At 36.4% G+C, this 12,359-nt stretch overlaps 1 protein-coding gene across 1 annotated transcript in view; it reads left to right on the forward strand.

Annotated features, from left to right (window-relative positions):
• The window catches only part of LOC113051011 (plexin-A1-like), a 103,410-nt gene extending 91,482 nt beyond the window's left edge, over positions 1-11,928 (forward strand). The window contains exons 24-32 of the mRNA XM_026214585.1: positions 2,385-2,531; positions 3,038-3,197; positions 3,382-3,485; positions 4,527-4,623; positions 5,549-5,739; positions 7,584-7,753; positions 7,834-8,046; positions 8,928-9,078; positions 9,161-11,928. Coding sequence (XP_026070370.1) covers positions 2,385-2,531; positions 3,038-3,197; positions 3,382-3,485; positions 4,527-4,623; positions 5,549-5,739; positions 7,584-7,753; positions 7,834-8,046; positions 8,928-9,078; positions 9,161-9,256 — 1,329 coding nt within the window. The 3' untranslated portion in view covers positions 9,257-11,928. The remainder of the gene's footprint in view (positions 1-2,384; positions 2,532-3,037; positions 3,198-3,381; positions 3,486-4,526; positions 4,624-5,548; positions 5,740-7,583; positions 7,754-7,833; positions 8,047-8,927; positions 9,079-9,160) is intronic.
• The last annotated feature ends 431 nt before the right edge of the window (positions 11,929-12,359 follow it).

Below are 12,359 nucleotides of genomic sequence, written 5' to 3' on the forward strand. Positions count from 1 at the left end.
TGATCACATTAGTGAGACGGAGACCAGAAGAGCAGCAGTTGTGAATGATGAAAGCCAGAGAATGTGTGTAGGAGGAAGAGTCTGAGCCAAACGTGGAGAGGAGGCGTGTGATTGGCTGTTTGACACACATCATGCTCTGAAGTGTTTCTCCAGCTCTCTCCTCCACAGCCATTAGCCTTGTGTTAACCCTTCATCGCTCGTCTGTTCACACGGCCCACAGCTCATTTCCACGTCTAAACAGCTGCTTTTATACGGCTGACGCTCCTGGGAGGCGCAGGAGTTCTGTGTTTTGTCTTATTTATTTTTGTAGGAGTTGCACGTTAGATCTTCAGGATATTACAGAAGCAATAAACTCCTCTCTAAACTTTGAATTGATTTTCTGCTGTGGTTTACATCGTAACTGACTAGAAAGGTACGGTCTGTTTTGGTAGAAAACGTTTTTAACAGACTAATAAGTTGTAAGGTTATTTTTTAGCAACAACAACAAAATAATTAAATTGTAATTAATAAAATAAAAATGTAATATTAGTTAAATAACACTTTTAATAATTTATTAATTTCTCATTTAATTTATTTTAAATACGTCAACTTAAGTAAATGGAATTAAATTGAAATAGTCTCGCAGAAACAATGAATCCTGCACAGTGCTATAGCTTGCAATTAATTTTTAATACATCAGACATTTACTAAATAATAATAAAAAAAATATATATATATATATTTTTTTTTTTTTTTTTTGCTGAAATCCATTGATACACAGCAACTTTTTCTTTGATTGGTTTATTTGAGATCAGTCAGTTTGTTACAGTGGAATTATTTTACATAATGTGAGAAACCAAATACGAAGACCAATTAATTAATCTAATCCAATTAAAATGTGATTTTTTTTTTTTTCTTTTTTTTTTTTTTGTGATTATTAGTGAGATGTTTGAACGGGAAAGTAAAGTGGCTAAAGTAAAGTTTAGTGATGTTAAATACTACATTGCATGTTTACTTTGCATGGGTTATTTTAGATCCGTGTAATGGTAAAATTAAATAATTTTACATAATGTGCATATACAGTATATGTGATTAGAAACCAAATATGAAGACCAGAATTACTTTAAATCTGTAATGAAATCGGGAGGTTTGTGATGGGTGAAAGAGAAAGTGAAGTGGCTGGAGTAGATGTACAACCCATCAGAAATAAAAATGGGGCGTGACGTCTCTAACAGTCTGTGACTTGTCTGTTCTGCACTCATCTCATGGTCTCATGAGGTGGTTTTAAAAGCGGTGGAGTGCTGTGAAATGTGCAGAATGAAAGTGAGAGCGACGAGTAAAAATATATCCACAAGCGTCAATCATCAGCAAAGTGGAGAAAATGATCACAATTGGCAGAATTGGAAGAATAGGTGCTGCAGACACCGTTATCCAACTTCCTCAATCACGGTATGTGGGTACACTTCAGTTATAACGGCCCCCAGGACCACAGGGTTGGTGTCTTTTGGGACACCTCCCCGGATTGAGTTTGAGAGTCATAGGCCACACCTAAACATTTAATTAGCTCAAACATGTCAAATGGGTTTAGAAATCAATTATTTCAAATAAAGAAATAATTCATGACTTCCAACAAACCCCTAATATCATGCAAGTTGTGATGTATTTGAAAGCCCTTAAAGGGATAGTTCATCCCAAAATGAAAATTGACATCTTTTAAGTCGTTCGAAACAGTTGCTGGTAACTAAATTGAGTTTCATAGTATTTTTTTCCATACTGTGGAAGTCAAAGGGAACCAGAAACTGTCTGATTACCCACAGTTTTCAGAATATCTTATATATTTAACAGAAGAAAGAAACTACAGTAAATTATGACCGAATTTTTATTTTTGGGTGAACTATCCCTTTAACTACAGAAGAGTTCAGTAGGAAAAAGCTGTTGTTTCAAATGATTCAGAATAAAAGGTTTGATACCATTTCAGGCACATACAATAGTTATTTTCACATAAATGAACAATTATTATAGTACCACCTTCAGTTCTCACAAAATATAAAAATTGCATGCCATCCCACGATGATCAGTCGTAGGCTCTTGATATCTCTGCTGTGTGAAACTCAAAATGCTGCCTTCCAGGGATGAAATGGAGAAAATGAAGGATTCATTTACCTTATACAGCCCTGATTTAGAAACAAAAACATGAACTGGCTTGTCACAGCTCCTCCTAGAGTCAGACGTGTGTGTGTGCATGAGTTATGGGTGTGGATTTGGGGCTGTTTTAGGACATGAATATTTTCTGTGATGATATAAATATGCATGTGTTTGCATTGAGTGTGTTCACGCGTTATTCTGAGGTCTAATCTCACTCTTCTATCTGTGCTGTGTGTGTGTGTGTGTGTGTGTGTGTTCAGGAGTGTGCAGGCGAGCCTCTCTTCATGCTGTATTGTGCTATAAAGCAGCAGATGGAAAAAGGGCCGATAGATGCCATCACCGGAGAGGCCAGATACTCGCTCAGCGAAGACAAACTCATCCGACAACAGATCGACTACAAAACAGTGGTCAGTTCTGACTCGAAATCAGTTAGGAAGGGTTTTGAATGAGTCAGAAACACATATCTATTGTATTGCATCTTGTTATAGTTTTCTGTATTGCATGCAAGCCCATTTCCACCACTGTATATATATATATATTTTTTTTACTTTTTTCTTGCAATTGTGAATTTATATCACGCAACTGATTTTTTAATTATAAAGTCCAATTCTCAGAAAAAAAAAAAAATTCTAGGAAAATACTTATAAAAAAAAAAAAAAAAAAAAATAAAAAAAATGTTTTTATATCTCGCAATTCCAAATTGTAGGGAAAAAAAAAAATCAATTTGAGTTTAATTCAGTGGTGAAACCGGGCTTCCATGGTATAGTGGTTACTAGTGTTAAAAACAGATATTTCATTCTGCTCTATTTGAAAAGGTTTATTGTATACGTTTTGTTTTCTGTAGACAGACTGTATGTGATTCATGTAAGTGGGAAGGTTTTCTAATAATCTTCAATATGTTTCTGCTCTGCAGACGCTGAACTGCATTAACCCAGAGATTGAGAACGCAGCCGAGGTCAGCGTTAAGTGCCTGAACTGCGACACCATCACACAGGTCAAAGAGAAGCTGCTGGACGCCGTCTTCAAAGGCACTCCGTACTCACAGCGGCCCAAAGTGGGAGACATGGACCTCGGTATGAACATGATGAATGCTGGAAAACCAAGCTGTGGTTTATTGTGGTCACAGTGTGGTCTAGATGCACGACCTTAACCCCACCAGCTGGGAACACCACAAATAAGCAGCTACAAACATATTTTCCAGTCGCTGGATTGTAACCCCATGGCTGATTTTGGTGTGTGTGTGTGTTCTCTGCTCAGAGTGGCGTCAGGGTCGTATGGCTCGAATCATTCTCCAGGACGAGGACGTCACCACGAAGATCGACAACGACTGGAAGCGTCTCAACACGCTGGCACACTATCAGGTAACCGCAGCATCCTCCGCCTGGTTACTATGGCAACACCTCTACACCCCGCTGCCCAGTAACCATGGCAACCCCTCATCAAGTTACTAGGTAACAGTTGAAACATTTTAACACACAGCGCACGAGCAGGTAACTATAGGAACCACAAAAGCTAGACTGGTGAGGTGCACTGAAACAGAATGATTGATATTTATATTTTTATATTATTGCTTACACTACTGAAAGAAGTCTGTTTTCAAATTAGTTTTTTAGATTTTTTTTTAATATATAAATGTAACATTTAAAGAATTGTATATTTTCCTGTTTACAAAATTTTAATTTAAAAAAATAGATTTCTATATGTTCATATTCATTTTTACAAAATTGCAGTTTTAACAATTTATGTAGAATTTATGGCAGATGACTGAAGTTATAAGTATATATTTACTATTTTTTTTGTATACAAAATTGTAATTTTACAAAATAGAATTGTACAGAATTGTATAGAATAGTTTTATATTTACAATTAACGGCTGATAATCTGAGCTTGCAAAAAGCTCTAGAAATTAGAATCTAGAATTTTGCATGTTTAAAAAAATTGCAACATTAAAAAAACCGTGAAGAATTTTAAAAATTTTCATTTCATTAAATTGATTTGTACACCATGTCATGACAAATTTATAGTTTTACAATATAGAATTCATTTAGAATAAAAGCTGGTAACTGAGATCATGACTTAAATTATAACTTAAAGCTGTAGAATTTGAGAATCTGGAATTTTACGATTATCCTTACATTGAAGATTTTTAAATTTTTTTCATGTTTACAAAGTTCTTTACAATACAGAATATTTTACATTATAGAATTGAACCAATATCCAAACAGTAATTTTACAAGATAGATTTTTACCTGTTTGACTTTGCAAAATTAGAATTTCATATCATATAATTTTCTGTTTTCAGTAGCTTGACTTGATTGGTGCCCGTAATAAAAATGCTGAGATTGTCTCCTGTATTTGTGTCAGTAATAGACACTGTCTGTACCAATCTGTCTGTTGTCTAGGTAACAGACGGGTCAGCGATCGCATTGGTTCCCAAGCAGAACTCCGCCTACAACATCTCCAACTCCTCAACGTTCACCAAATCCCTCAGCAGATACGGTGAGAGAGAGAGAGAGAGAGAGAGAGAGAGAGAGAGATGGAGAGACAGAGAGAGAGAGAGATGGAGAGAGAGAGAGAGAGAGAGAGAGAGAGAGAGAGAGATCAGTGCTTCTCTAGCACTAGAGGAATACAAGCATGCAGTATAAAATCAGAGCATGAAATACTGTATCCCATAATGCAGTGGATCATACTTGACCTCATATTGCTAGAATATATATATATATATATATATATATATATATATATATATATATATATATATGTGTGTGAGTGTGTGTGTGTGTGTGTGTTCAGTTAAGCACATCATCTTTTTAAAATGTTAGTATTTTTACTACTCAGACTTATTTATTACAGTTAGTTTCCAAGTCAACATTTCATTGCCAGTGTAACAAACTGGAATTAATCTGCATACATTTAAATGTTTGAAAGAGTGTACACAGAAATGAATACAAATGGTAAAAAAATAAAATAATAATAATAGAAGGTAGTGTACAGAATACACCATGCAGTATGCAGTAATCATTACCATAGTAGTCGGTTTTATTCCAAACATAGCCTTTCTGTCTTTTTCCGTCTGTTTCTCTTTGCCGTGTGTTTGTGTTGCTGTGTGTTGAACTCAGCGGTCGAGAACTTCAGACAGAATGGAAATGGTTATGAAATCCTAAATCTGTGTTTGTGAGTCAGGAAGGAAGAGAGAGAAAAGATATCCTCATGTTTTTTTATCACTAGATGATATAATCACTAGATTTTGGACTATGTTACTCCCCTTAAATGTGACTCTTAATTATAATCTTTCTCCAATCCTCATGCATTTCCCCCCAAATTCTCATGAAGTTATAATGAAAGTTATTTCTGTCTGAACCCTGAATCTATTCAAGAGTTATCTGAAACACATTTTAGTAACCCGTCGTGTTTGTGTGCACAGAGAGCATGCTGAGGACGGCCAGCAGTCCGGACAGCCTTCGCTCGCGGACGCCCATGATCACGCCAGACCTGGAGAGCGGCACCAAACTCTGGCACCTGGTGAAGAACCACGACCATCCGGACCAGAGGGAGGGCGACCGCGGCAGCAAGATGGTCTCTGAGATCTACCTGACGCGTCTGCTGGCCACCAAGGTGAGGAGAGAGACGCCTGCTATCAAAGCTGTTCAGAATAATAGATAACAACATCGCTTATTACACGGCAAATTAGAAGGCGGAGTCAGACGCATTGCATTGTGGGATACTTTGTATTGCTTTCATTATCATATATCATTTACACACTAATATAGTACTTATTCATATTTTTTATGTTTAATTTTTATATTTTCAGATGTTATATATATAATCTGTTTATTATTATTATTATCATTTAAAATTTTAGTCATTTTTAATGTGGTTTTGCACAAAAGTTTTTATTATTTCTCGTTTTATTATTTTATACATTAAAGCTGCATTTCTAAAAATACACATTTTTTAGTTTCAGAATTTTTAGTACTCTGACTTAAAATTTATTTTGTTTAGTTAAAAATGCAATATGTATTATTTCCATTAATTAATTAATTTATTATTATATATTTTTTTCATTTAATATTTATTTGCTTTTTTAGCTTTATTTCACTGAACAAACGCTATTTTTGGTAACACTTGATTTAAAGGTATCCGTGTTACACATGTTGCATGTACTTACTATTATAACAACAATTAATTATGCAAACCAAAATTCAAACCCTAATCCTAACCCCTAACCATATAGTAAGTACATCTAGTTAATTAATATTACTCAGCACTTATATGTATAATTACACAGCAACAACGCCACCTTAAAATAAAGTGTAACCCAATTTTTAATAATAGTTTTATATTTATACTAATATTTGTATCAACGCCGTCACACAGTTTTTGCTCCATTGTCCTGATGTATTTCTCAGGCAGGAGTGTTTAGGATGAGGACAGTGAAATCTGTGGCTAATGTTCTCCGTCTTGACAAACACTAATTGGCTCACTTTTGAAGCACGTGTCTGATTTTCTTCGCTGATGTCCTCAGACAGTTAGTGTTGACCTTTAGACAGTTAGTGTGTGAATGACTAGTTGCTCATTAACATTTACCAGTGCTCCCACTCTCATGGAGAACTGTATCTTAATTAGACCAGTGACCTTTGCTTATTGAGCGGTTTGGGAAAAACGGTCTCTTTATCCGTCCTGTGCTCCGTCTCCGTCTGACACGACACAGATATCTGGACTCAAACCTGCTGCATTTCTCTGCAAATATATAATGTTCATGTGAAGAACACGTGCATCTGCTCCAGTCACTGTCTGTTCACCGGAGACATTTAAAATACATGAACGTCACTGCGTTATGTAACGGTGTCGCATCATGAGCATCATACTCTGCAAAAAACACGTCTAGTTTCCTGGACAAACATCTAAACATCCTTAAATCAAGACTAAAGCAAAACCACATTAGAGATTAATCAACATTTTTCTGACCCAGCTGGGACTTGAATGTGACTGCTTCCAAAGTAAATGTATCTTAATTTAAGATTTAGATACGTTTTCTGGAGAATGAGACATAAATACTTTAACAAGTGTATATTTACAGTATAGTCAACAATGTTTTTGCTTGTAATATAAAATTGCGTTGTGGACGTTGCAATGATTTTGCAATAAGTTTCTAAAAGAAAAAGGTTTTGCATGAAGAGATGTTTGAATAGCATCTCTGATTTATACTTTAGTCACATTAGTTGAGCCGGTACAGTAAGTTTCATAAATGTTTGCATGAATCTGTTCATCGCTCAAAATCATTCATCTATGGCATAAAAAAAAAATCTGTGACTTTTCATTATTATATAAAAAAAAAAAAAATGCTGTGAATATTTCTGTGTATCACTATGTCTTGTTATAATAGTGCAGTGATTAAACATTATGCCTCAGTTTATTTGCAGTGTAAAAAACATTGCCTTGATTACCGTCTCTCACAGGGGACACTGCAGAAGTTTGTAGACGACCTGTTTGAGACCATCTTCAGTACGGCCCACCGGGGCAGCGCTCTTCCCCTGGCCATCAAATACATGTTTGACTTCTTAGACGAGCAGGCGGACCGACACATGATATCAGACCCTGATGTCAGACACACGTGGAAGAGCAACTGGTGAGTCTGTGTGTCTCGATGAGGAGCTACATCTCTCCATCCTCTGGTAGTGTTTGATCGCCGTTCCTCTTTGTCTGCAGCTTGCCGTTGAGGTTCTGGGTGAACGTGATCAAGAACCCGCAGTTTGTGTTCGACATTCACAAGAACAGCATTACAGACGCGTGTCTGTCCGTCGTGGCTCAGACCTTCATGGACTCCTGCTCCACGTCAGAACACAAGCTGGGCAAAGACTCGCCCTCCAACAAGCTGCTGTACGCTAAAGACATCCCCAACTACAAGAACTGGGTGGAGAGGTACTCTATATTTCATTGCACGGGATATTTTAGTTTATACTTTAAAAACTGCATGCTGCTAGCTGCGTCTGCAACGTCGGATGCTATATTTCATCCTCATAGCATGTATTTGCAATGCATCGTGGATGATTTTGCACTTTTTATCTGAGCTGTCTTTAGACTAGTTTTGCATTAAAGACATCTTAATAGTGTCTAATTTGAAAAATTTATTAAATTTGATTCCACATTTAAATAGTTTGCATGTTGAATATCATTAAAATGTTGACTAAATATGTATATGTAGTTGTTTTACAGTTTTGTTTGAAGGTTTGGGGTTGGTTCTGCTCACAAAGACTGCAGTTATATAATAATAATAATAATAATAAATCTGAAATATTACAAATTAAAATAGCTGTTCTATGTGAAATTCTGTTAAAGTGTAATTATTTCTGTTAGTATTTTCAGCATCATTCCTCCAGTCTTCAGTGTCACATGATCTTCAGAAATCATGAAAATATGATCATTTACTGCTCAAGAAACATTTCTGATTATCATCAGTGTTGAACACAGTCGTGCTGCACAATATTTCTGTGATGCATTTTATTTTTCAGGATTCTCAGATGAATAGAAAGTTCAAAAGAACAGTATTTATTTGAAATAGAAATCTTTTGTAGCATTATTCATGTATTTACTGGCACTTTTGAATTTAATTAAAACAAAAAACAATCATACTGACCCCAAACTTAAAAAAAAGTTAATTCAGAAACCATTGTTTTTGGTGCTAGAGACCACTATAATTGAACATATAAGAAATCGAATGCTATAAAGTGTAGAATATGAAATCTTCAGTGTAAAGGACGTCTGGATTGACCTGTTTGATCTGCTGTGTGTGTGTTGTGCAGGTATTACTCTGATATCTCGCGGATGCCTGCGATCAGTGATCAGGACATGAGCGCGTATCTGGCCGAACAGTCGCGTCTGCATTTAAAACAGTTCAACAGTATGAGCGCGCTGCACGAGATCTTCTCCTACATCACCAAATACAAGGACGAGGTGAGAAGCGAACACAGCTCAGGCGTCAGAACGCTCTCCGTCTGATGTGTCTCTGAATTCAGTGTTTTCTCGTTGTGTGTAGATCCTGTCGGCGCTGGAGAGAGATGAACAGTCGCGTCGACAGAGACTGAGGGCTAAACTGGAGCAGGTGATCGACACCATGGCTCTCTCCAGCTGATCGGGACTGGACACCTCCGTGTGTGTGTGTGTGTGTGTTTTTACACCAGGACAGATTCACAACGCTGAATGTAGGTGGTGTAGATTTTGCGTTGTTGGACAAAGACGCTCTTTCCTGCTTTGAAGAGACAATGAGGACGTATGGGACCTCTGCTGAAGTCATGTGACCGTGTCACGAGCCAATGATCGCGACGGATCAAAGGACACTCGAATCTGATTGTGTTTACTATGTTTATTATTTTGTACATATGTTATCGACGCTCCGCTTTCTCTGCCACTTGTGTTTCTGCTGAATTTGCACAGTTTACAGAATCAACGAGCAACTGCCTCCATCTCGTGCACACCACGTCCCGTTTCAGGTCAGGAAACGCAACGGGGCGCTTCATTTAACCTTTACACACAGGTGTGTTGACGAAGGTGAATTTGACATTACACAAATGACAAAAAGAAGGAAAACATAACTAAAAATATTGTCCTGTGCCATGTTTTATTTGAATGTTGTTTGATGCTAAAATAAAAAGGGTTTGTGAAGTAGCAATGTGCTCTGAATGAAAAATAAAATGATGACAGGAGAAATATTTCATCCAAAAATGATACTTTTTTAAATTTTGACTGAACTGTTTCTTTAAAGCAAAGCTTTAATCACGGATTCATCAGATGCTCCTCTTGATTTTAGCTGAATCAGCTCCCTCATTAAACGCGTTCATCCTCCTCGTCTTTCAGCAGAAATCACTAGGTTTAGTGAGACTGAGCTGAAATAAATGATTGAAAAGGAGGCCGAGTGAATAGTTTCAGATGCATGAGTCAGTGTTTCTGCGGCGTGTCGATACGATCGTTCATCAGGCCTTCAGCCTCCGTGATCAGAAAAGAGAACTGGTCTTTTGTTTTTAATGAGATGGGCCTGATTGATTCAGACTCCATCGCTCGGCTTTCATTGATCACTTTAAGAGGAGACATCTCGTTTGTCAAACTCTGTTGTTTCCTCTTGAACATGAGATTCATCATTTATGAGCCAATGTTTCAGTGCTTCATAAAGTGGTACGAGATGTTTAATCGATCTTCCATGTTCTCAATGAGTCTCTTCTGAAGTTTTTGGCCAGTTTCTCACATCAGATTTAACTCGAAGAGCTCGTGAGATCAACATGTCGCTTAGATTTGAGTAAAAAATGAACAAATTAAATTTTAGCTGGTTTACCTTTAGCATTAAAAAATTGCAGTGTTTTTCTTCCAGGAAAACCAGTCCAAAAACATTGAAGATCTTGTTATAAGCTACAACAAAAATTGCTAAATAAAAGCTATTAACTGTTTTGTAAAGTAATGAAATGGATCTATTTTAATTGGAAATACGCCAGCAGATGTAAACCATACTCATCAGGCCTTTTCACGGGGTTTCTACGGCTTATTTTACCAAAATATCAAATTAAAGTCAAGTTCATATTAAGAATGATAACTATATTAGCATCCAATAATATTGCATAATTTAAATGTGCACTTCTATGATGTTTTGTTTATAAAATTGCAATGCACACTTTAAATGGGAAGACTTTGACTTGCTGTACGTTTTTATTGTTCATCAGCTATAAAGATACATTTGAATTTGAAAGTGATTCCAAATATGGAATGGTTAAAGTTATCATTCTTGGTGTGAACCGGTTTAATGGTTTTACTGTAACTAAAGTAACCAGCTCTACTGTCAGGTGACATCATCATGGTCCTCAGTGACATCATTCACTTTTAACCACAGACAAAAAGAAGAAAAACAGACTTTATATTGACACTGAAGTTTCAACTTTGCCGGTTTGGCTTTCTTCCTGCTCGACTGGTTTGTTTTGACAGATCTACATAATCTTCATGCAATAACCTTGTGCTGTCAGCGGATTGGTGCATATCTTCACTTTGCACAATCAATTCTGTATCGGTTGATTTAGACTGATGGAGGTGGTGTTGGTGTTTTCGGTCAGTGTAAATGGAGTGGACAGCCTGTTGATCTTCTAATCAGTCTGATTTGATGTCACATGATTTAAAATGAGTTCGAAACATCTCAGGATCTTCCTTTCACTCTTGAGTTTGTCTCTCGACCAGAGACTGGACTCACTGGTGACGTTCTGGACATTTGGGTTGCGCTTCTTCCCAGGGACTCTCAATGTTTACACCCAACTTTAAAATCACTTGTACAAAAGAGAAGTTGTGATTTAATTTATTTTTTATTTTGATCCTGTTGTCGTGTTTCTTAGATTGAAATGTGTCTAAACTGGTGCTTTTGGAGTGTTCTCTGCTTTCCTTTCGTACATTGCTATAATATCTTCTACAGTTTTCATGAATCTGCTCTTTAACTCCAGATGTCTGTGAAGGTCCGCGTTGATGACATGCAGTAATACTGAGGCACGGATGCGAAAGCTATCATGTCTAACCTCATCCCTCTTTTTCTTTTTCTTTCCTGTAATTTCTGAAAAGTAATAATGAAGTATCTGTCCTTCAGACCAGAAAAAAAAGCAGAGATGAAGGAAGACAGTTGTTGTTGGAACTAAAATAACAAAAGACATTTGAACAATTATGATTGAGGACTCAGACTGTCACTGCTATCTATTCATATGTAAATGTTTTTTTTTTTTTCCTCAGATTTACTACTTGTAAATAAGTATCAAGGAGAAATTAAACATGCTTTTGCTAAAACCTCTCTGGTTCTTCATTCATTCGGTTTTCAAATATCTAAAATCACAGCAGAAATCCTGCTAATCCTTATGTAAAATTGTTTCAAGGTAAATCCAAAACTTATCCTCCTACATTTTGCACTGAATTCATCACAAATTCTCCTAATATTTTTGAGTGCTGATAAAATTGCTTAAAAAAATAAAATTAATTCGTTTGTAATTTGAATTGATTGGCTAACACTTCAAGGGGGTCATGGCAAAGGGGTCAAAGTTTAAATTATTAGCATTTGGCGCAGTACAACCAATGCTGGGAAACAAAATTGGAAATCAATGTTGTTGAATCGCAGATAGCAAAAAAAAAATTAAGATTAAAATACGAGATTGTATGAATCCCATTCATTTCAGGCCTTTCAAAGGTATCAGATTGTTGATGTTGTTTTTGACCATACAAAA

This window comes from Carassius auratus, chromosome 31 (assembly GCF_003368295.1).
Source record: "Carassius auratus strain Wakin chromosome 31, ASM336829v1, whole genome shotgun sequence".
Classification (NCBI taxonomy): Eukaryota; Metazoa; Chordata; class Actinopteri; order Cypriniformes; family Cyprinidae; genus Carassius; species Carassius auratus.